General features: G+C 49.5%; 1 protein-coding gene across 2 annotated transcripts; it reads left to right on the top strand.

The window, feature by feature from the left end:
* Window positions 1–1,945: 1,945 nt before the first annotated feature.
* Window positions 1,946–23,946, top strand: SGK2 (serum/glucocorticoid regulated kinase 2). 2 transcript variants are annotated; one of them, XM_032142254.2, is made up of 13 exons: window positions 1,946–2,032; window positions 3,196–3,254; window positions 3,783–3,832; window positions 4,378–4,435; window positions 4,650–4,733; window positions 6,120–6,251; window positions 7,363–7,475; window positions 7,771–7,807; window positions 8,817–8,903; window positions 11,673–11,768; window positions 12,985–13,140; window positions 16,743–16,832; window positions 21,600–23,946. In XM_032142254.2, exons 2-13 carry the CDS (start codon window positions 3,219–3,221, stop codon window positions 21,762–21,764), a joined length of 1,104 nt encoding a protein of 367 aa, XP_031998145.1. In that variant the 5' UTR covers window positions 1,946–2,032; window positions 3,196–3,218; the 3' UTR covers window positions 21,765–23,946. The 2 variants fall into 2 exon arrangements, with proteins under 2 accessions (XP_031998145.1, XP_058288910.1); XM_058432927.1 differs by lacking the exon at window positions 1,946–2,032 and having other exon boundaries at window positions 3,195–3,254.
* Window positions 23,947–24,894: the final 948 nt, after the last annotated feature.

The raw sequence follows: 24,894 nt of genomic DNA, 5'->3' as shown, positions 1-24,894 counted from the left end.
GTGTTTAAGGATAAAAAGAGGAGGAAAATCCAGCACAAAAGATAGAGGAAGAGCAGTCAGTGAGCTAGAAGGAAAACCAGGAGTTCCTGAAGCCAAATGGGGAACATGAGCGCACCAGATTCTTCTGAGAAGTTGAATAAGATGAGGATGAGGAACTCATCACTGGCTTTGGCACACAGAGGTCACTGATCCACGGTTTCATTGAAGTGTTGGGTTGACAGCCTGTTTGGTTTCATTGAAGTGTTGGGTTGACAGCCTGTTTGGAATGGGCTCAAAAGAGAATAGGAAGAGGAGTGGAGACAAGGAGTCCAGACAACTCTTTTAAAGAGTTTAGCTGAAAAGGGGTACAAAGAAATGGGACTGTATCTGGACACGGTATATGGTCAAGAGAGGGAGCTCTTGCAGCTGGCAAGCGTTCTGAAGTGCCCTGTGGTGGGACACTTAGGTTACTATTAGCACAATTATTTTGCTGTTATAAATAGTGCTCCTGAATGAAGGCCACATCAGGATCTTGTTTTTGAAAAGAAATGTCCTTGTTCTGGGTATGTGCTTCGACAACATGACATCCTGCTGATCATGAATTGGCTCCACATTTCTATTTTGTTCAAGATGGAAGGCTTTGATACTGTGCACTCAGGTTTTCTCTGGTCAACATTTCCAGATCCTCTGCATTTCAGAGCCCACAGAGAACCCCTGAGGCCCCTGGGCTCAGTTCCCTCCCTGACCAACTTTCTGGGCCCTAGCCCCATGTGTCCCTCCCCTGTAGTATACTGTAGCCACACAAAGCTTGAGAAGGGCAGGGGCTGTGGGCCCATCCACTCCTCTATTCCTGAGAACAACTGCCCACCCCTCGGGATCCTGGGGAGAGGAAGGGACCTTGTGAGTACCTAATGACCGCCCCAGGCAGCAAGGCCTTCATGAGCCAGGGTGCTCTCTGGGACCATTTCTTACACAGCAGGAGAGTCATGGGCCAACCAGGCCTGCCCTGAGGACTGGGCCAGAGCCCTTGAGGGGCCCGCAGGGAAAGGCCCAAAGGACCAAGTGCTCAGTAAAGACCAAGGCAGGCTGGACTGAGCTAGACACCCAGGCTCCAGGTTCCTTCCTCTGAAACATCTGCAGGTTTTTGGGAGGCGAAGGGCTCTCAGCTGCCATGGCTGATGTCTGTGGGACTTTTTCTTCAGCTCCAGATGGTCTACACAGGGTTCATATACACAGGCCCCCTACACGCACGCATGTGTGCGCACCCACATGCACACACACACACCCCCCAGAGTAAATTCACTGATATACACCAATATGAACACAGACACACAATGACTTACCTATACACACATATGAATAAATACCCATACTGCTCTGAACACACAGACATCCACACAGACTCACACTCACCCACATGCACACACACTGACACAGCACATTCACATACAAAGATACACACTGGCATGTACTACACAGAGACACGCTGAAACACATCCATATACACACCACACACTGAGATACAGTGATGCACACAGTCACAGATGCACAGACATATGCTGATGTATATGTACAAATGTGGTCACACTGACACAAACATGCAACCATCTACTCAGACTCATACAAACCGACACAAATACCTGAAATACAGAGCCACAGACAGACACACACGGAAGCACTCTATGCACAAAACACTCACACAGTACATACCATGCCGCACACACACTGACCCAAACAGTCTAACAAGCCCCGAGGGTCTCCAGGGCTGCCCTGGGGCTATTGCCCACCCCTCCCACCGTCCCCGCCAGGGTGAGATGGTGTTCCCCAGGGAACAGACGTCTCCAGTCCCATGTTAAGCTCTGCTGGATCCCGCGTGACATCAACCAGCCCCCTCGAGGCTGCCGGGAGCTGTGAGCTCTGTGCTGGGGCCAGGCCGGCACCGGGCACAGACACTTAGGCCCTTGTTGGGAGAACAGAGAGAGGCTCTCTTGTCTGCTGCCTGTCTTCGGTTCCAGCTGCTGGTTCTCCTAGAGGCCTGTCCTCAGACTCGCAGGTATGTGGGACCAGGGAGGCCAGGTCCTGGCCGAAGGGCCACTGGGGTCAGCCCAGGAGAGGGTGTGGCAGTGTTGTGGGCTGTTTGCAGGAGCACACACGTCTGGCATTGGCTAGGGGCAGGCTGCGCTTCCTTAGCAGTTCTGCAGCTTGCTCTTAAGGCTTGGCAGGGCTGGGCCTCGGGGCAGCCCGGGCTGGGGGATCCTCTCAGTTCCCCTTCACTTTCTCTGTTCCCAAGAAGGCCATGAGGTTGGTGCTCCAGGACCCCCCACCTTGTAAAGACAGGAAATCTCTACTCAGAGAGGCTGGGCTGCAGCCCAGACCCCACAGTGGACCAAGACTAAGGTCTTGAGATGCACAGCAACGGGGCTCTCAGGTGAGATCTCTGCTCTCAGCCTTTGCCAAGCAAGGATGAGGCTGTGGGGCCCCAAGCAATCTGTGGCAAGACCTGGGCACCCTGGCCTCCTCTCCCCTGCAGGGTGGAAGCAAGGAAGACACTATTCCTGGCCACATAGATCAGCGGGTCACACCTTCTGTTGTTTGGCCCCGAATAGATACTGGCCAGTCTTGGGTCTCTCTGTGGCCCCAGCCCAAGGCTTCCAGGACAGCTGCCTTTCCTGAGGCGTTGGGCAGAATTCCTTGTGGCCAGGAGATCATAGCACAGAGCCCAGCTGGGAGTGCGCCCAGTAATTCAGGGTTGCCATTGTTCCTCTATGGGAGTCCAGAGAGCCCAGCCTGTGCTTCACAAGGCTGTGTGGCCTTAGGAAGGTCCTTTTTTAGGCCACAGGCCTTCCACCTGTGAAATGGGGGACGGGTTCAGACTTTATGCCCTGAAAAGGTCCTTCCAGCCCTGGCCGTCTTGGACTTCTGGAGCTACCCTGGGTGTCCTCAACTCTTGAAAAGAATCAGCCCGGGAGGGGCCACACCCTGACCATCCCCCTTTATCCCTTCTGAGATGTTTGTTAGGAAGTCTGGGTCCAGGGGATATCATTTCTTGTTCCGTCCATGCAGGGATTGCTTACCTCTGGGGTAGGAAACCCTCAGGCAGTGGCAGGTGCACAGGTAGGGGAGGATGGAGAGGGCAGTGGTGCCTGAAGCCCTGGATGGGCGGAGCTGACCCCCCAGCACCAGCTCTCTCATGCCTGCTCCTCCCTGTCCCCCCAGAGCTGCCTGATCATTGCTACAGAATGAACTCTAGCCCAGCTGGGACCCCCAGTCCACAGGTGAGTGGTTCTTGGTCCCCCACCCATCATCAGGGGGCTCACTTCCTCCCGAGGGTAAGGAAATCTGTGGGTCCCAGACAATGTTAGGGGCTGAGAGGGTCACTGCAAGCACACAGAAATGAGTCACTTGCAGAGTGAATAGAGGAGAGATTTGAAATAGGGCTTCAAGATGAACTGGAAAAATCATGGGATTTGTCATGAAGACACCTGGGTTCTATCCCAACCTGGTTGCCTGTGAGACCCTGGGCAACTCCTCTCTGGGCCTCAGTTTCCTCACCTATTCAATTAGCACAACAGCCAGCTGCCTCCCAAGGCTGTTTTGAGAAGTGGGTAAGATGGTGGGTAAGTGGATTTGTGGGTGGGTAGAAGGAGCAAGGGAGGGAGGGAGGCGGGCAGGTAAAAAAAAAGAAAAGAAAAAGGCAGGCAGGCCTAGTAGAGTTATTGGAGAAGGGATCAGGGCCTGGGCCAGGAGAAAGGGAGGTCGCCAAGGAGTAGGGATCTGCTGATCGTAATCACTTCTTTCTTTAGCCCTCCAGGGCCAATGGGAACATCAACCTGGGGCCTTCAGCCAACCCAAAGTGAGTTCTGGTCCCTCAAGCACCTTTCCTACTTGACTCCCCTCATACCTGGCTCCCCTTGCCTTGGGAATAAAATCCAAATTCTCTGGTCTAGCATTCAAGACTCTCTGCCATCTGGGCCCAGGACCTTTCCTCAGCTTTATCTCCCACAAATTTCCCAGCCTCTGCCCATGCTGAACCCTTTTCCTGCAATGCCCCCGAAATGTCTGCATTGTTAGCGACTCCCCACACTTCAGGCCCTTCTCAGGGGCTTTGGGTACCAGAACCCTGCCTTCTATGCAGGCCTTCTGTGCAGTATGTCTGGTTTTATCTCCACTCTGCCTGTTGTTTAACTTGAATTTGAGTTGCCCTGGGGCCAGGGTGAATCTTACAAGCCCTCTCTCGGCTGGGGGAACATGGGGTTCTTCGGGGGTGAGGAGGCATGGCTCCTGGAAGGCTCTCTGTATTTCCCCACTCTAAAGTTAAAAAGAAGCCCAGGTTTGTTCTCAGGCACCAGGTTTCCAGACCTTGCAAATGCTGATCCATGTTTTTCCCACTTCCCCCAGCGCCCGGCCCACAGACTTCGACTTCCTCAAAGTCATCGGCAAAGGGAACTACGGGAAGGTGAGTGACTTGGTGAGGGTGGGAAGCCTGGGTCTTCCCTTCTGCAGCCTGGGTCTTCCCTTCTGCAGCCTCTTCCAGCCCCTGCTGCCACTTGTATGTGTGAAGAGAGAGCGCTCACACCTGCAGACAAAAGCAGGGGCAGGCGGGAGGCCTTGTAATGCTGTTGGGAAGTCCAAAGTCACCTACAGGGCCTCAAATTTGTGTTTCTGTTCAGGTCCTGCTGGCCAAGCGCAAGTCTGATGGAACGTTCTATGCAGTGAAGGTGCTGCAGAAAAAGTCCATCTTAAAGAAGAAAGAGGTACCAGAGCTCGGGCACAGGTGTTTCCTCTTCTGCTTCTCAAACCTCAGGCTAGGGTGGCTTTCAAAGATGGGTCCCACCTCTGACAGGTCCATGGAGCTGGGTGCAGAAGTGATCACAACAAAGGGTAGAGGGGAGGTGGTACGCAGGATGGTGGCCCTTCTCAAAGAAAGCAGGCCAAGCCACCTCACCACAGGGCTTTCAGGAAAACCAGCCTGGCTTTGCCTTCCCCTGGGAAATGCAGGTTCCACGATGGACAAGTCTTCTGCCTGCTCCGAGTGGCAGGCTCCCTATCTGTATAATGTGGAGCCCCACTTTATTCTCTCTAAAGACCCTTCATGCCATCAGGCCATGTGGCTGGAGTGCAGTAGTGCAATCACAGCTTGCTGCAGCCTCAAACTCCTGGGCTCAAGCAATCCTCCTGCCTCAGCCTCCCAAAGTGCTGGGATTAGAGGCATGAGCTTCATGCACAGCACATCATGGACTTCTTTTGTTGTTGTTGAGACGGAGTCTTGCTCTGTCACCCAGGCTGGAGTGCAATGGCACCATCTCAGCTCACTGCAACCTCCACCTGCTGAGTTCAAGTGATCTCATGCCTCAGCCTCCTGAGTAGCTGCGATTAAAGGCACCTGCCACCACTCCTGGCTAATTTTTGTATTTTTAGTAGAGATGGGGTTTTGCCATGTTGGTTAGGCTCCTGGCCTCAAGAGATCTGCTGGCCTCAGCCTCCCAAAGTGCTGGGAGTACAGGCATGAGCTACCACACTCAGCCCCATCGTGGATTTCTTGATGCCTCAGCTGACCTGAGTTCCTTTAACACCTGACTCCATTAGTAGGCCAGAGCAGGCCCAGAGAGAGGATTGCATAGGAGATCAGGGGACTCAGAGAAAAGAGTGATTAATGTTAACAAGGTGTCGGTAGGGGATGGGAATGGGAGGTCTTCCTGAGGGAGGCAGCAGTGCAGCTGGCCTTGACGGTGGGATTCTGATGGTCTGAAAAGAGGGTGCGACATCCAGGAAGAGGAAATAGCATAAGCAAATGCATGAATATGGATAGTGCGTGGCTTCTTTCCCTTAGGAACTCATTTATGTAGGCATCACACATGCCTTTGCTTTTCACTCCAGGGGCAAGAAGCTCTGATCTAGGGGCTAGAGCGGTGCCCACATGAACTAGCTTAGGATGAGGCTGACCACCCTGAGCCCTGAATACTAAGGAAGGAACTTGGGCCTGGCTCTGAGGGCAATAGGGAGCCATTGTGGTGTTTGAGCAGGGGCATGAGCAAGTCCTGGGTAGGATGACTCCCACCCACAAGCTTATATTGGCTGAGCGGGAATAAAAGGGGCTGTTATGGGCTGTGACATGGACCCCTCTCTTTGTGACTCCACAGCAGAGCCACATCATGGCAGAGCGCAGTGTGCTTCTGAAGAATGTGCGGCATCCCTTCCTCGTGGGCCTGCGCTACTCCTTCCAGACACCTGAGAAGCTCTACTTCGTGCTCGACTATGTCAACGGGGGAGAGGTGGGTGGGCCCATAGGGAGGCTTCCCTGGGCTGGCTCTCGGCTGGGAGCTGTCCCTCCCACATGCCCACTGCATGCCAAGTTCTGGAATGATCTCACCTCATCTTACAATAGACCCATTTTGTAGCTGAAGAAACTGAGGTTCAGGGAGGTAATCATTTGCTCAAGGCCACCCAGCCCATACCGGGTAGAGTTAGGACTTGAATTCAGGTCTGTTAGACTTCCCACCATAATGCTTTCTTGCCTGCCTCATTCAGAGTTGCCCATAGACGCACTTTGATAGACCCAGGAAAGGTCAATGCTAAGAGGAGCTCACGGTCAAGGTTTCTAGTGCTCCCATTTTGCCCCATAGGCCACAGGGTGGGATTGACTGGTCACTGTGGTAAACAGAGACCTCAGGCCACCTCGTGACCCAGAAGCACAGCTGGGACAAGCAGGGCTCCCTCCTGGGCTTCACTCTGTCTCTCTGGTCAAGATGGCAAAATGTAGTGGGGCTTCACTCAGTGACCCCAGATTTAACCTGCGTGACCTCATGCCTTTCAGAATGATGCCAAGAGGGGGGTTTTTGTCCTGCATCCCTAAGTGAAGGGCTTTCCATGCCAGCAAAATAGTCCAAAAACATTGGCCTATGGGTGGATCTAACCTGAGCTCAGTCTGACAACCGTATCATCTTATCGCCTGGATTGATGGAAAAGCATAATCTTTGAACCACGCAGGTTCAAATGCCAGCTCTGCCAATTATAAGCTACATGACCTTGGGCAAGTCGCCTAACCATTCTGACCCCCGCCCAGCTTCCTCTTACATGAAACTAGCATGACATTTGTACCTTGATGGTTGTCATGAGGATTAAATAAGAGATGTGGAAGGGCCTGACTTGGAATCTGGAACACAGGAGGTGCTTAAGCAATGCTAACTCATCTCTTCTTCTGCTGACTCTTTGGACACTCAGGACTGCTGTGTGGGGCGGGGGCCAGCATGCACTCTTTTGGTAGGAAGAATGCTGCAGGTCAGAGAGGGAGTGAGCTCTCAGCCACACAGGGCGGGGAGCAGGTGCGCCCTAGCCCTACAGCAGCCACCCAGTAACTCCTATCACACTCCTCCTCCTCTCCAGCTCTTCTTCCACCTGCAGCGGGAGCGCCGGTTCCTGGAGCCCCGGGCCAGGTTCTACACTGCTGAGGTGGCCAGCGCCATTGGCTACCTGCACTCCCTCAACATCATTTACAGGTGAGGCCTGCGTGTGGCTCAGAGGCAGGACCAGGCCCTTCTTGCTCCAACAGCTAGGGGTTGTGTGGACCCTAAATCCTGATGAAATCCTGGTGGACTTGGTCCTTTGTTTTGGGTAGGGTTGGAGTCTCCTCCTCCGAGGTCCAAGTACCCAGCCTTCCTGGGCTCTCCCTCTGCATCTCTGGGAACCTCCATGAATAGTTCTCTTGCCAGGACCACCCCCCCGCCCAGGTCTCCAACTCTCCTCACTAAATGGCTGAGACACCTCAAGGCTCTTTTCTCTTATTTTCTGCAGGGACCTGAAACCAGAGAACATTCTCTTGGACTGCCAGGTTGGTGTGTGTGTGTGTGTGTGCGCGCGCGTGCGCATGTGTGTGTGTGTGGACATGGTTGCACAGGTACATTATCTGACCATGAGTCTGTGTGCATGGGTGTGTGTGCATTGTACATGCATGCATATAGGTAGAGGAGGCATTTGAGCATATGTGTGTGTGTGTGCCCATGCACATGTACACACATGCATATGTGCACATGAGACTGTACATGTATACATGTGCATGCATGTATACAAGGGGGCAGGGGTGGAGCCAGGTGGGGGCTAGTGGAGTTTGTCTTAGACTGGGCTCCGTGGAAACAGACTCTGAGATGGAGAGGAGGCAGAAGCTTTATTGCGGAACATTCTCAAAAGAGAACACTTTTAAAGGGGTGAAAAAACAGGATTGGGCAAAGGAAGAAGCTCACCTGCATTGTGGTTGCCAGTGGGCCTCAGCTGATCTTGCAGGGGTGGGGAGGGCCTGAGCCGGGATGGCTGTCTAGGATTGTCCCAAAATGAAGCAAAGAGGATGGGCCTTTGTGCCCCTGAACATGGATTGCTCCTAGGGAGAGGGCATAACTTTGGGTGCGGGCAATGTTCTAGCAGCAGGGGGATGGGGATAGGCATGGTTCTTCTGTACCCTGGTTTCAGAAGAGGGATCCAGGCAGAAACCCACAGTATCTACTCACTCTACCTTCCTGCCCAGCTGCCACAAGGTATGATTGCTTTCTGAGTCCCCAGCCTCTGTCTAGGGGGTTTCTGTCCACAAGCTGCCACTGTTGTAGGGGTGGGTCTGAGTTTGTGATGAGCTGTGGGAAGACAGTGGAATGCATGTGCCCACCTGGCCCCCTGTGCTGCTCCTGGCATCCAGTCCAGGAGCCCTGGGTTGGAGTGGAGCCTCCAGCCTGTGCCTGGGCATCAGATCCCACAGCTGCTGCTCTGGGGTGTGGCATCTGGGCTTTGGGGTTAGGCCTGGCCATACCCTTGGCTTATACCACCTTCCAGCCCATTCTCTCCCTCATTCTCAGGGACACGTGGTGCTGACAGATTTTGGCCTCTGCAAGGAAGGTGTAGAGCCTGAAGAGACCACATCCACCTTCTGTGGTACCCCTGAGGTAAGCATAAACATTCCAGGAGAGGGTAGGTCATGAGTGGGTGAGGCCACAGCTCCTGATTACAGCCAACAGGTTACAGCGAAGGGGACTCACTCCTTTGACCCAAGCTCTTCTGAGTTGGCTATACACTGAACCTTGGTTTCCTCATCTGTGTAATGGGGACACCAGTTCTAGGACTGCTGAGACCCAGCCAGCTAGCCGCTGGTGAAGCTCTACCGCAATGCTATCCAGTAGAAATAGAAATAGAAACACAGGCTGGGGGCGGTGGCTAACGCCTGTAATCCCAGCACTTTGGGAGGCTGAGGTGGGTGCATCACCTGAGGTCAGGAGTTTGAGACCAGCCTGGGTAACATGGTGAAACCCCGTCTCTACTAAAAATACAAAAAAATTAGCTGGGCACGGTGACGGGCACCTGTAGTCCCAGCTACTTGGGAGGCTGAGGCAGGAGAATCGCTTGAATACAGGAGGCGGAGGTTGCAGTGAGCCAGGATCGCGCCACTGCACTCCAGCCGGGGCAACAAGAGTGAAACTCCATCTCAAAAAAAAAAGAAAGAAAGAAATAGAAATGCAAACCACATACACAATTTAAAAATTTCCAGCAGCCACATTTAAAAAGTAAGAAAGTAACAGGTGAAATTAATTTTAATGATGTATTTTATTTAACCCAATATATCAAATATTCTCATTTCAACATACCATCAGTATAAAACTGGTTGAACTATTTTATTCGGTTTTTTTTTTTTTTCTAACTAAGTCTTGAAAATCTGGCATGAATTTTAACACTTACAGCCCATCTCAATTTGGAGCAGCCACATTTTAAGTGTTCGATAGCCACGTGCGGCCAGTGGCTGCTGTATTGGACGCTATTAATCTGCAGTCCACATGCAACAAGTGGGCCTGGCCTGAGAGTTAAGACCTGGGCTGGCAAGTGTAAACCACAGGTCCATGTCCATCTTCCAGCTGCCAAGAGACGGGAGGGTTACAATTTGCAGATCTCAGCAGTCATTCAGACATGTCTACATGTCCTGCCAAGGTCTCTCTGCAGCCCTGAAGTTAAAACCTTTCTTTGGGCCGGGCGTGGTGGCTAACGCCTGTAATCTCAACACTTTGGGAGGCCAAGGCAGGCAGATCACCTGAGGTCAGTAGTTCGACACCAGCCTGGCCAACATGGCGAAACTCCGTCTCTACTAAAAATATAAAAATTAGCCAGGCATAGTGGCAGGCACCTGTAATCCCAGCTACTCAGGAGGATGAGGCGGGAGAATCGCTTGAACCCGGGAAGCAGAGGTTGCAGTGAGCCGAGACTGTGCCATTGCACTCCAGCCTGGGGGACAAGAGCGAGACTTTGTCTCAAAAAAAAAAACAAAACTTTATTTGAACTCCCACCAGTCTCGGACCTTGGACCTTGGACCTTGGACCTGAAGGGGCCCCCAGTGGCTAGACAGACATCAGGGTGAGGGTTGGAGGGCTGAGGCTACAGACTGGGAGACTCCTCCCCACCTGGCATGAGACAGGACCTCAGCTGCTCTCTTTTTCTCCATATGCTTGAAAAGCTGGGTCTTGGATCTAATGGCCTCCTCACTTTGGTTCTAGGGTAGCTGATGGTCGGATGACCTCTCTGAGCAGGAGCCATTGTCTGTGTTTGTGCATGGTGGGTGGTGTTTGCTGGATAAAGCCAGCCCCCCAAAGCCTGACAGTCCAGCCATCCCTTCCTTGGACGTTGCTAGGGACGGGAACAAAGGATATGGAACCCCAGCTCATGTAGGAGACATGTGGCCCCAACACATCACCTTTACCATGACTCAGCCACTGCTGTGATGTTGGGGGGCATAGGCAAGAGTAGCCATGGTTGCTCCCATTGTTCGAGGGCCAGCACACATGTTAGCATCTTAGAACGACGTCTAGGAGGGATTTGGCATATTCATTTTTAGGATGAGAAAACCAGGTTCTGAGAGGTTAAATGCCCTGCCTGAGACCACACACCAACCAGGGCTCAGGTCTGTGTGATTCTGCCCTTCTCTAGACCCACACGGTCTCTCAGAGCAGCTTTTCCTGTTGCTGAGACCTTGCCCCTGACTCAGTGGCAGAGACACCAGGCTAAAGTCAGTAAGCCTCTACTTTTTGTTCCCAGGTTCTCTTCCTCATACAAGGCATAGAGACATGGTGTACACTTATTTATCAATAGCTCAGGGGTCACCCCCTCCTTCCTGACCCTCTCGTCTGACCCTAGAGTTTCCAGCACAAGGATATGCCACATTTACTTTTACTTACACTCACATTAGTCTCCACACTGCCCTGTGAGAGTACTCCCGGGGCCTTCCGTTCCCAGGACACAGATAGCCCACTGAATGCCTTTGCAAAAATAGAAAAAGGCATCCCCTCCAGGCAGACTAATTAGAAAAAGCACCGCTTGAAATAAAAATAAAGTTGCCGGATAATACCTCTGAACTAGTGTTGCAGCTTGGTGAGTGGATCACAGCCATGATTGCAGCCCCCTTTACCCTTTTGGCTGGTGCTTTTGTGTGGTACACACCATGTAAATTGCACAAAGCAGTCCTGGCTGACCTCTTCTACATCCCCAACCCGTGGCAAAGGGCCCTGCAGAAAGCAGGCCTTTGCTGAATGACTGATGCGTGAACACACGCACAGCCACAGAGCACACGCACAGCAGGGTCAGCTCTTGGTCATCTTCCTCCAAGTGCCTTATTTACAGCTGGGGCAACTGAGGCTTAATGACTTATTTCAAATAAGTGTGTTTCCTTCTAACAGTACTTGGCACCTGAAGTGCTTCGGAAAGAGCCTTATGATCGGGCAGTGGACTGGTGGTGCTTGGGGGCAGTCCTCTATGAGATGCTCCACGGCCTGGTGAGTCAGGGGTAGCCATCGACAAGGGCTATCTGGCTAGGGATGGGTCTATCTCTCATGTGGTCTACACAAGCTCTGTCCAGGAAAATGAGCAAGCCACCTCTTCATTCCAGACTAAAAAAGATAACGCCAAGGCGAATATGTGAATTATTATTTTTTTTCAATAATGTTAGTTTAGGCCAGGGGCGGTGGCTCACACCCATAATCCCAGCACTTTGGGAGGCTAAGGCAGGTGGATCACCTGAGGTCAGGAGTTCAAGACCAGCCTGGCTAACATGGTGAAACCCCATTTCTACTAAAAATACAAAAATTAGCTGGGCGTGGTGGCGGGCACCTGTAATCCCAGTTACTCAGGAGGCTGAGGCAGGAGAATCACTTGAACTTGGGAGGCAGAGGCTGCAGTGAACCGAGATCGCACCACTGCACATCCATTCTGGGTGACGGAGGGAGACTCTGTCTCAAAAAAAAAAAAAAGTTAGTTTACAAAACACTGTCTCACCTTGGGTGCCTCAAAATAGCCTTTGGAGGCTGACACAGCAGGAAATGGAGTTAATCATATTTTGCTGATAGGGAAATTGAGACCAAGGGAGATCACAGTCCTGATAGGTTGTGGAACCAATCCCTGACCCCAGTCCTAGGCTGCCTGCTTAGGTAGAGGCATGTGTAGATTTGCCCTAGGCCATGCTTTGCTTTGGAGTGGTTTCACCAGCATAGCTTGGTCCCTAGGAAGAAACAAACTCTGTGGATTAAGGGGAAGGAACAGCTGGAAGAGGTGTGGGAGGAAGAATAGTAAGAAAGAGAAGGGGACCCTGGATATGGTTTGGGGCCTGGCTGTCTTCCTAACTGTGCCGCATAATTGCTCTGAGCCTTGTTTTCTTATCTGAAAAATTACAACTCTCTTGGAGGATGGTTATGAGGCTGAGGTGAAATGATTAAGGTGAAAGTGCAAATGTTGCCAAATGCAAAGTCGGTGCGCAAGCTAGATGAAAAGAGATGGGCCTCACACTGGTGGGAAGAGACTTCTGGCCTTCCTAGCAACTCTCTCCATTGTGCCGGAAGCCTGGAGTCCTGTCTCTTTCCAGTCTACCATGCGAGCCATTGCACAAGACAGGGGTCATACTGAATCCTCCCAGCCGCCCACCTTGCTCCAAGTCTCCCCGAGCCTGTGTTCACTTTTGCACAAGTGATCCTCCAGCTGCTCTCCCTCTCTCCCCAGCCGCCCTTCTACAGCCAAGACGTGTCCCAGATGTATGAGAACATTCTGCACCAGCCGCTACAGATCCCCGGGGGCCGGACGGTGGCTGCCTGTGACCTCCTGCAAAGCCTTCTCCACAAGGACCAGAGGCAGCGGCTGGGCTCCAAAGCAGACTTCGTAGGTGACCTGCCAGTGGAGCACTGACCCCCATGGGGCTCGCAGCTTCCTGCAGAGGCAGCTCAGAAGCACATTAATATGCATCCTGCTGCCTTCTAAAAACAGGCGCTGCTCACTTGTTCATTTGGAAATTCACTACTGCTACTAGCTGACTACTTTCTCTAGTCTAGTTCTCTTAGTCAATCAATATTTACTAAGCACCAACTATGTGCCAGGTATTGAGCTAGGTGTTAGGGATTCAATAGGCTGGGTCTCTGCCCTTATTAAGTTTGGGGTGGGGGCCAGGTGCGGTATTCACGCCTGTAATCCCAGCACTTTGGGAGGCGAGAGTGGGTGGATCACCTGAAGTCAGAAGTTCGAGACCAGCCTGGCCAACGTGGTGTAAACCCTGTCTCTACTAAAAATACCAAAAATTAACTGGGCGTGGTGGTGGGCATCTGTAATCCTGGCTACTTGGGAGGCTGAGGTAGGAGAATCACTTGAACCTGGGAGGCGGAGGTTGCAGTGAACTGAGATCGCGCCATTGCACTCCACCTGGGCAACAAGAGCAAAAATCCATCTCAAAAACAAAAACAAACAAAAAAAAAGTTTGGGGTTGGGGGCAGGCAAAAAACCCAAACATTATATACAATTATCACAAGGTATGACAAGTGTCAGGAAGAAAATGAACAATGAGCTGAGATAGACAATAATGGAAGGGGGGCTAATTAATACTGGCATGGTCAGGGAGTTCTCTCTGAGGAGGTGACAATTAAGCTGAGGCTTGAAGGACGAGAAAGAGGCAGCCATGAAGACAGCTGAGCAAAGGCTCCCCAGACACAGGGCACAGCATGTGCAGAAGTCCTGCTATGGGAACAAGGAGGAGAGTGGCCAGTTTTAGGGCGTTTTGAACAGAGGTGTGGCATGACCTGATTTAAGTTTTTAGAAGATTCCTCGGGCTTCTTTGCGGAGAGTGGACTGCATTTGCTTTTTTTTTTTTTCTTTTGAGATGGAGTCTCGCTCTGTTGCCAGGCTGGAGTGCAGTGGTGCAATCTTGTCTCACTGGAACCTCCGCCTCCCGAGTTCAAGTGATTCTCCTGCCTCAGCCTCCCAAGTAGCTGGGATTACAGGCACGCACCACCACGCCCAGCTAATTTTTGTATTTTTAGTAGAGATGGGGTTTCACCATGTTGGCCAGGTGGTCTCAATCTTTTGACCTTGTGATCCGCCCACCTCGGCCTCCCAAAGTGCTGGGATTACAGGCGTGAGCCACCGTGCTTGGTCTTTTTCTTTTTTTTTTTTGAGACTGAGTCTCACTCTGTCACCCAGGCTGGAGTGCAGTGGCGTGATCTCGACTCACTGCAACCTCCACCTCCCAGGTTCAAGCAATTCTAATGCCTCAGCCTACTGAGTAGCTGGGACTACAGGCACCCGCCACCATGCCTGGCTAATTTTTGTATTTTTTTAGTAGAGACAGGGTTTCACCATGTTGGACAGGCTGGTCTCGAACACCTGACCTCAAGTGATCTGCCCGCTTCAGCCTCCCAAAGTGCTAGGATTACAGGCATGAGCCACTGCGCCCAGCCAGCACTTGCTTTTTACAAATATCTGAGTACTTCTTCCTTGCCAGACCCCAGGCTGGGCAAATGGGATATAGGGATAAATGATTCATAGTCCATTCTTAGCAAATTCATTATATTCATTCATTAAAGTGGCACTTTAAAAATAATCCTACTTTTTTTGTTCAACACAAGGTAATTTGGATTTACAAAAAGAAGGCCACAATACTTTTCTCACCAGGAGTTTGCTTGCTTTTCTAACATATTAAGATGAATGGACTAGGCCGGGTGCAGTGGCTCACACCCATAATCCCAGCACTTTGGGAGGCCAAGGCGGGCGGATCACCGGAGGTCAGGAGTTCGAGACCAGCCTGGCCAACATGGTGAAACCTGGTCTCTACTAAAAGTACAAAAATTAGCCAGGTGTGATGGCAGGTGCCTGTAATCCCAGCTACTAAGGAGGCTGAGACACGAGAATTGCTTGAACCTGGGGGTGGGTGGAGGTTGCAGTGAGCTGAGATGGGCGCCACTGCACTCCAGCCTCAGCAACAGAGTGAGACTCTCTCAAAAAAAAAAAAAAAAAAAAAAAGATGAATGGACTATGAGGCAGACTACCTGGGTTCAGATCCCTCCTTCACCACTTACTAGTGACAGGACCTTGGACATGTTGCTTAATTTCTCTCTGTGAGCCGCAGTTTCCCCATTGTAATAACAGCACCTAACATAGCTGTTTTGAAGATAAAATGGATTAGTATTAATGTATGCAAAGTACTGTCAGCAGTGTCTGGCACACAGTAAGTGCTTTTTAAGTGTTTGTACCAAAAGCTTTACATTCCAGTTACTGTAAATCGTAACAACATAGGGCATCTGCTGCCTATTCCTGGACAGCTTAAAGAACAGGGGCTTCCATGAAGATAAGTCTCCTGTTCCAAGCAAAAAAATTTGCATCTTAAAAAAATATGTATGACTCTTAAAATAAGTTATACATTCACATAGATCAAAATTCAAAGGGTACAAAAGAGTATTCAGAAAAAGTCCTTCCAGCCACCCAGTCCCTCAATTCAGAGTCAACCAATGTTACCAATTTCTTGGGTATTCTTTTGGAGGCTTTTTTTTTTTTTTTTTTTGAGACAGAGTCTTGCTCTGTTGCCTAGGCTGCAGTGCAGTGGCATGATCTCGGCTCAATGCAACCTTGGCCTCCCGGGTTCAAGCGATTCTCCTGCCTCAGCCTCCCAAGTAGCTAGGATTACAGGCACACACCACCACGCCTGGCTAATTTTTCTACTTTTGTAGAGACGAGGTTTCACCATGTTGGCCAGATTGGTCATGAACTCCTGACCTCAGGTGATTCACCTGCCTTGGCCTCCCAAAGTGCTGGGACTACTGGCATGAGCCACCACACCCAGCCTCTTATGGAGATATTTTGGTTCTGGGTTGTTAACCAGCCCACTGGGGTTCCTGATATAGGGAGGTGGAGAATAATTATTTGAGAAACACAGATAGAGGACGTGATGGAAAGAAGTTGGTGCCAATGTTGATTTTGATTAGGAAAGGTGGTGAATCATGACCAGGGCTGAGTCCTAAAATCTGGGTGTCTGGGAATCTGAAGGTCTTCCTGGGGGCTTTATTTTTCAAACCTTCCCTAGTGAGTTGATTTAGTCTACTTCTCTGGTTTGCATACTGGAAAACTCAAGACATACTGAAGCAGAGTGAGGGGAGGGGTCTCCAAGCTCCCACTGGTACACCCTCACCCCCAGAGCAGATTCTGATGTATTATTCACTGACATCCCCAAAGCCTGGCAAAGGGTCGGTGCCCAGAGAAGATGCTCAGTAAATAGTTTTGGAATAAACAGATGCTGTAGTGGGGAGAAGGGTTTGGATTCTGGATGATGGGAGAGGCTTGGCTGCAAAACTCTCTTGTCCCAGGAAACTAGCCAGAACTGCAAGTTAATTTCCAGTTGACAGCCAGTTGCTGGTGGAGCTCTGGAGGATGTGGGGGTGAGGTGAGAGCACCCATGGGGAGGGCTACTTCTAACCAGCACCTTTTTTCTGCACTTCCTGCAGCTTGAGATTAAGAACCATGTATTCTTCAGCCCCATAAACTGGGATGACCTGTACCACAAGAGGCTAACTCCACCCTTCAACCCAAATGTGGTAAGAGGTCACAGCATTCTGGACTCTGGATTTCTGGGGCTAGGGGAGCTTGCTATGCATGCCAACTCTCCTCATCCAGATGGAAAAATTGGGGGTCCAAGAAGCTCAGTCATTTGTCCTAGGCTACACAGTCAGTTAGAGACAGAACTGGTCCTGACTACAGTTGCAGCTCTTGGGTAAAAAGCCATGTTGCTGCTCCATTATCTTGAGCACCAATAAATAACTCTGGCTGCAGACACTTTTAAAGTTTGTGAAGTGCTCTGTGTCACATAGCACACCCACACAGGGCCAAGCCCTTTAGAGATATTTTATCTTGTTCTATTTATAGACTTTTTCCTGATAATAAAAATGACATATATTCTTATAAAAAGTATGTAAAACACTGGCCAGGCACAGTGGCTCACGACTGTAATCTCAGCACTTTGGGAGGCTGAGGGGGGCAGATCACTTGAGGTCAGGAGTTTAAGACCAGTGTAGCCAACATAATGAAACCCCATCTTTACTAAAAATACAAAAATTAGCCAGACACGGTGGTGCACACCTGTAATCCCTGCTACTCGGGAGGCTGAGGTGGGAGAATAGGTTGAACCTGGGAGGCGAGGGTCACAGTGAGCCAAGATCATGCCTTTGCACTCCAGCCTAGGCAACAGAGGGAGACTTCATCTCAAAAAAAAAAAAAAAAAGGAATGTACATAAAACAGAAAAGTTTAAAGTAGCAGTGGGGAAACGCTTAAGGGAAACCACCGGCATATTTCCTTCCAGTCACTTTTCTATGTGTTTTTTTGTTTGTTTGTTTGTTTGTTTTCTTGAGATGGAGTCTCACTCTGTTGCCCAGGCTGGAGTGCAGTGGCGCAATCTTAGCTCACTGTAAGCTCTGCCTCCTGGGTTCACACCATTATTCTGCCTTAGCCTCCTGAGTAGCTGGGACTACAGGCTCCTGCCACCATGCCTGGCTAATTTTGTTTTTGTATTTTTAGTAGAGATGGGGTTTCATCATGTTAGCCAGGATGGTCTCGATCTCCTGACCTTGTGATCCGCCGGCCTCGGCCTCCCAAAGTGCTGGGATTACAGGCATGAGCCACCGCTGTTTTTTTTTTTTTTTAACCTAATTAGGTCCTACTTTATAATATCTATGTGTGTGTGTGTGTGTGTGTGTGTGTGTGTGTGTGTGTGTGTGTTTATTCATCTATATATCTTCCTCCTTTTTTGGCTAAAAACTATGTTATAATTTCCTCATGTAAAAAATTTTATAAATACAATTTTTAGTGGCTGCATAATATTTCAGTCTTATGTTGGTAACATAATTTACTCACCCATGTTCCTAATGGCAATCTTATGGTTGTTACTATGTTTTTTCTTTATCATCATGTGCCGATGAACAGCTTTAAGTATATGTCTTTGCCCAGAATTCTGGTCATTTCCTTAAGACGGATTCCAGATGGGGAATTCCCAATGCTAACTTTTTTAGATTCTTTTTTTATTTTTTATTTTATTTATTTATTTATTTATTTTGAGACAGAGTCTCGCTCTGTCGCCCACGTTGGAGTGCAGTGGCATGATCTCAGGTTCAAGCAATTCTCATGTCTCAGCCTCCCGAGTGTTTGTGATTACAGGCATGGGCACCACACCTGGCTAATTTTTGCATTTTTAGTAGAAACAGGGTTTCATCATATTGGCCAGGCTGGTCTCGAACTCCTGGCCCCAAGTGATCCACCCGCCTTGGCCTCCCAAAGTGCTGGGATTACAGGTGTGAGCCACCGCACCCAGCCATTTTTAGATTGTTGATTCATACTACCTTTTCACTGTGTGGAAGGGAGAACTATCTACTTCCTTCCAGCGGCACTTGCTGGAGAGTTCTCATCTTGCTTGCCCTCTGAAGCGTGTGTGGTTATTGTTTTTTACTTTGCAAATTTGGTAAGTAAAAAACAGCATCTCTTAATTGTTTTAATGTGTATTTCTTTGTCTTATAGTAAAGATGGTTAGTTTTTAAAATTTATTTATTTTTTTGAGACAGGGTCTCACTCTATCACCCAGGCTGGCGTGCAGTGGCATGATCTCTGCCTACTGCAACCTCCACCTCCTGAGCTCAATCCATCCTCCTACCTCAACCTCCTGAGTAGTTGAGAGGTGGGTGCCACCACACCTAGCTAATTTGTATTTTTTGTACAAATGAGGTTTTCCTGTGTAGCCCAGGCTGATCTTGTACTCCTGGACTCAAGTGATCCACCCCCTCAGCTTCCCAAAGTGCTGGGATAACAGGTGTGAGCCACCACACCTGGCAAGTTGTTATTTTCATTTTTATTTTTATTTTATTTTATTTTATTGAGGTGGAGTCTCACTTTGTTGCCCAGGCTGGAGTGCAGTGGCGCGATCTCGGCTCATGGCAACCTCTGTCTTCTTGGTTCAAGCAATTCTCCTGCCTCAGCCTCCCGAGTGGCTGGGACTATAGGCATGTGCCACCACACCTGGCTACTTTTTGTATTTTTAGTAGAGATGGGGTTTTACTATGTTGGCCAGGCTGGTCTTGAACTCCTGACCTCAAGTGATCTACCCACCACAGCCTCCCGAAGTGCTGGGATTACAGGCATGAGCCAAGGCGCCTGGCTTTTATTTTTATATTTTTGAGATGGAGTCTTGCTGTGTTGCCCAGGCTGGAGTGAAGTGGCACAATCTCAGCTCACTGCAACCTCTGCCTCTCCAGGTTCAAGCAATTCTCATGCCCCAGCCTCCCGAGTAGCTGGAACTATAGGCGCTCAGCACCACACCTGGCTAATTTTTTTGTTGTTGTATTTTTAGTAGAGACGGAGTTTCACCATGTTGGCCAGGCTGGTCTCAAACTCCTGACCTCAAGTGATCCGCCCGCCTTGGCCTCCCAAAGTGCTGGTTTTGCAATGTTAATTGGTAGTGGCAGTGTGAATGAAAGGAGTCCTACTGGAGGTGGGTGTGTGAGGCTGTGTGGTCTACCTGTAAAGCATGGTGCCAAGCCCCTTCCATCGAAACAGCCTGTATACCAAACACTGCCAATGTTAATTCACCATTTACATTTCTCGTTTGTTTAATTACCTATTCATGAACTTGTCTTTGGGCACTGGATCAGATAGGATACACTTGGGCCAGGCACCAGAAAAGCTTCTTTTCCTTGGGATTTAAAAAAGACAGTGAAGATAATGTCGAACTTATACCCTGGAGAGAGAACCATACATGGAATACTAGGCAGAGACGAATGGACTTTAGAATGAGACACTCCGGAGCTGGATTCCTGGTTTTGTCACCTACCATTTCTGAGGTCTTCAGTAAGTCTCTTTAGTATCATTTTCTTCTAGGGCCACACAACTAATAAGGGCCAGGATGCACATTCTGATCTTGGAACTCTGAGTGCTGGGCTGGGACTACCTTGTCTTGTAGCCTTATTGAGAAGGTAGAAACTGTGATCTGTTTGGCTCCATAGCCTGACTCGCACTCTAAAGCAGATTTGCAAGCCCTCTCCCTTCCTCACCTGCTTACTTCATAAAACCCAGGCCTCCTCCACAGAGAGACTGTATTGGTTAGCTCTTGGTGCATAACAAGCAACTCCAAAACTAGGTAGCTTAAAACAACAATCTTTTGGCTGGGCATGGTAGCTCATATCTGTAACCCCAGCACTTTGTGAGGCCAAGCCATTAGCATTGCTTGAGGCCAGGAGTTCAAGACCAGCCTGGGCAACATGGCGAGACCCCCATCTTTATAGAAAAATAGAAAATTAGCCGGGTGTGGGGCTGCATGCCCAGCTGCTCAGGAGGCTGAGGTGGGAGGCTCGCTCGAGCCTGGGATGTCGAAGCTATAGTGAGCTGTGATCATGCCAGTGCACTCCAGCCTGGGTGACAGGGCAAAAAAGACCTTGTCTCTTAAAAAAAATTATTTTGTTTGGATTCTATATGGTTTTTTTAAGTCTAAGCCAGGCCAGCTGGTGTCTGTGGAGCTCTCTCATATCTGTGGTCAGCTAGCGGGACAGTTGGCAGTTGTTGTTCTAGAATTGCCTCACTCCCATGCCTGGGAGTTGGCAGGCAGCCAGGGCAACTGAGTTCTTCATGAGCCTCTCGTGCTCCAGCAGGCTAGTCTGGGGCTGTTCACATGGTGGCCTCAGGGTTAGAAGTACAGCAAGAGAGCAACTCCTGATGTGCAATTTTCCAGCCTCTGCTTGTGTCATATTTGGTAATGTCCCATTGGCCTAACCAAGTCATATGGCTGACTTACATTAAAGGAATGGAGAAATAGACTCCACCCCTAGATGGGAAATGGAAAATTTGTGATCATTTTTGTAATCTCCCTCACAGGTCCTCCTCCAAAATAGCTAGAGCAGCCCCAGTCAATCTCTACCATATCACTCTATTTTATCTTCTTCATAGAACCTATCACCATCCTAAGTTATCTATTTGTACATATGCTTATTATCGATCCTCCTGCCCCCTACACAATGTAAGCTCCATGAATGCAGCAGCTCACTTTGTCTTGTTCTGTGTTCCCAGCGCCATGAACAGTACATGGTAGGCATTCAGTAAGTGTTATGTTGATTAACTGACTTGTCTAAGGATTGGTGTGGAGGCAGAATACCAGGGGGTGAGAGGAATAAAATGATCAATGTAAATGCACAGGAAAGTGACAGTCAAGTATGGATGACTGTGAAGCATGGGGCACTCACAGAGGCCTGACATCCCTCTCTGAGGATTTGGGCTCCTTTGGCAGCTCTGACCCCGGTGTTTTCTTCTCATCGTTGGCTTTTATTGACAGGCAGGACCTGCTGACTTGAAGCATTTTGACCCAGAGTTCACCCAGGAAGCTGTGTCCAAGTCCATTGGCTGTACCCCTGACACTGCAGCCAGCAGCTCTGGGGCCTCAAGTGCATTCCTGGGATTTTCTTATGCGCCAGAGGATGATGACATCTTGGATTGCTAGAAGAGAAGCACCTGTGAAACTACTGAGGGCAGCTGGTATTAGTAAGGAATTACCTTCAGCTGCTAGGAAGAGAGACTCAAACTAACAATGGTTTAAATGAGAAGCAGGTTTATTTTTTCCACCACATAAAAGAAAAATAATGTTACGGAGTCCAGGGCTGGCAGGACAGGTCATCAGATACTCAGAGGCTGTATTTCTGCCCTGCCAACCTTGACAAATGGCTTCCAATGTTAGGTTTGCTACAAGATGGTTACTGGAGCTCTAGCTGCCAATTTTGTGTTTGGGGAAGGGAAAATGGAGGAAAGGGGAGAAGAGCAAAGGGCGCTTTTAAAGAGCTTTCCCAAAAGCTCCACCCAATGACTTCTGCTTCCATCTCACTAAGCACCCACCCCTTCCTGGAATGGAGGCTGGGGGATGTGGCTTATTTGCTGGGTATGTGACTATCCCTAATAACAAAGGGGTTCTGACACTAAGGGAGAAGGGAAGAATGTTGGGTAGGCAGCCAGCACTCTTTACCAGAGGGCCTCCTGGTGTTTGGATTTTGATCTCAATGCGTAAAATGGCAGAGATGTAACAAGGTCATAGGGTATCAATATCTCTTGTTGTTCTACGTTGATGATATTTGTCTTTGTTGTGGGTAATACTGGACATTTGTTGTTGGGTCTGGGTGCCTGGTATCTGAACCCCTTCTTGTCTCCAGGGAATCCCCTATTTTATGAGACTTCATGGGGTGCAATAACTACCTCCACTTAAGAGTAGCTGAAAATGCTAGACACTGACTTTCCCAGCCTTCCCTTAGCTAGGGCCAGGCATGGGGACCAGGGATGCACCTGTGCCACACTTTGACCCAGGGAAGGGATTGGGAGCGCTCTTTTGTGTGATAACTGTGACAACAGTACCTGCAAAATTGAGTTCCTGGTGTAGAAGTGGCAAGGATGCAAACTGTAGCAGTTGGTGCTCAGTGGCAGTAACACCATCAGATCAGCCCTGCAATGTCATTCCTGGAAGTCTCAAGTCTTTTTTTTTTTTAGACAGTCTTGTTCTTTCGCCCAGGCTGGAGTGTAGTGGTGCTATCTCAGCTCACTGCAACCTCCACCTCCTGGGTTCAAGCAATTCTCCTGCCTCAGCCTCCTGAGTAGGTGGAACTATAGGCACGCGCCATCACATCTGGCTAATTGTTTGTATTCTTAGCAGAGACAGGGTTTCACTATTTTGGCCAGGCTGTTCTCGAACTCCTGACCTCAAGTGATCCTCCCGCCTCAGCCTCCCAAAGTGCTGGTATTACAGGTGCGAGCCACTGCACCCGCCCAAGCCTCAAGTCTTGTCTAGCTTTCCAAATGATCTGAGAATTTCTGATCCTTTTTAATACACTCCGTTTTTGCTTAATTGGCCAAAGTTAGCTTTAGATCGCCTGCCTATGCTTGGCTAGTTGCTGTACTAGACTCTTCCATGTCTGTTACAAATTTTCCATCCAAACAACTCTGAGGTAGGAATTATTACTGTCCCCTTTTTACCAATGAAGATGCAGAGTCAGAGAAGCTGTTCTTTGCCTGACGGTCACATAGCTAATAAGGGCCAGAGCTGGGACTTGGAGCCCTACAAGCTGGCTCCAGGACTCTCACATTGAACTTTTGTGCTGATCTGCTTCTCACTCTGGCTATTAGGTCCAGGCAGAATGACTGCCAAAATCTCTAGTGAGGAGCTAAGTCAAAAGTTGGCTGGAACAAGCCAAGTGTAAGAAATGGGGTCTTGAAGAGGAGACATTGAACGGGATGCCGCTCCTGGTCAGAGCCTGGCTGCCAAGTTCATGCCGTGCTCCACTGCACATTGGGGAGCTCAGAGCTGGACAGAGCTGGAGGCTGCTGCAGACTTGATGCCTAGAGCTTCCTGGCCACCATGGAGCTCCATATGTTCAAGATTAGTCTTTTTTTTTTTTTAAGACTGAGTTTCGCTCTTGTTGCCCCGGCTGGAGTGCAGTGGCATGATCTCGACTCATCGCAACCTCCGCCTCCCAGGTTCAAGCAATTCTCCTGCCTCAGCTTCCTGAGTAGCTGGGATTACAGGCATGCGCCACCTCGCCTGGCTAATTTTGTATTTTTAGTAGAGACAGGGTTTTTCCATGTTGGTCAGGCTGGTCTCCAACTCCCGACCTCAGATGATCCGCCCACCTCGGCCTCCCAAAGTGCTGGGATTACAGGCATGAGCCACCGCACCCAGCCAAGATTAGTCATTTCTAAAGATAATTCTGATCGGACAGAACGTGAGCTATAACACCTCATAAATTCAGAACACCCTGCACTGGCGGGATAGATTGTGCCTCCTTACTTCAGTGGAAAAGTGGTTCGTTTCGGCTGGGTGCGGTGGCTCACACCTGTAATCCCAGCACTTAGGGAGGCTGAGGTCAGGAGTTTGTAGACCAGCCTGGCCAGTATGGTGAAACCCCGTCTCTACTAAAAATACAAAAAATTAGCTGAGTGTGGTGGTGCATGCCTGTAGTCCCAGCTACTCGAGAGGCTGAGACACGAGAATCACTTGAACCCGGGAGGCAGAGGTTGCAGTGAGCCAAGATCGCACCACTGCACTCCAGCCTGGGCAACAGAGTGTGACTGTCTTATTAATAAATAAATAAAGGAAGGAACCTTCTTGGATCAGTGTGTGCTGGTGATTGTATTGCCTTTTCCTTTTAATTCAATCCCACTCTTTCTCTTCCTCAAGTCTTGTCCACCCAGCCCCCTGCCCCAGGAATCATGGGGGAGAAGTCTGGGAGACCACGGAAAAAACACCAATGACACTGAGCTATTAGAGATCAAAACTGGGTCAGGAAGAGTTCATGTTAAGCTTTCACATGTGCTAAGAAGGCTGAAAGATACACACTGATTTCCATCTTAATAGTGCCAGTTAACTGACAAATGTGGGACAAGATGAGGGAGAGGTCAAAATCCCCCTAACTTCCCAAAGCAAAAAACAAGAGTATAATGATCAGAAATGTAATAGTAGTGTCAGAAGCACACAATCAGCTATGGATAGTGAAACATATAATGGTTCTATCTGTTCTGAGATTGTAAAAGCACAATTATTTTCATCAGGATAAAAAATAAAAATGAAGAAAAACTATGCTGTTGAATGGAAC

This window comes from Hylobates moloch, unplaced genomic scaffold (genome assembly GCF_009828535.3).
Source record: "Hylobates moloch isolate HMO894 unplaced genomic scaffold, HMol_V3 SCAFFOLD_21, whole genome shotgun sequence".
Taxonomy (NCBI): domain Eukaryota; kingdom Metazoa; phylum Chordata; class Mammalia; order Primates; family Hylobatidae; genus Hylobates; species Hylobates moloch.
This window is presented reverse-complemented; position numbering and strand designations above follow the sequence as displayed.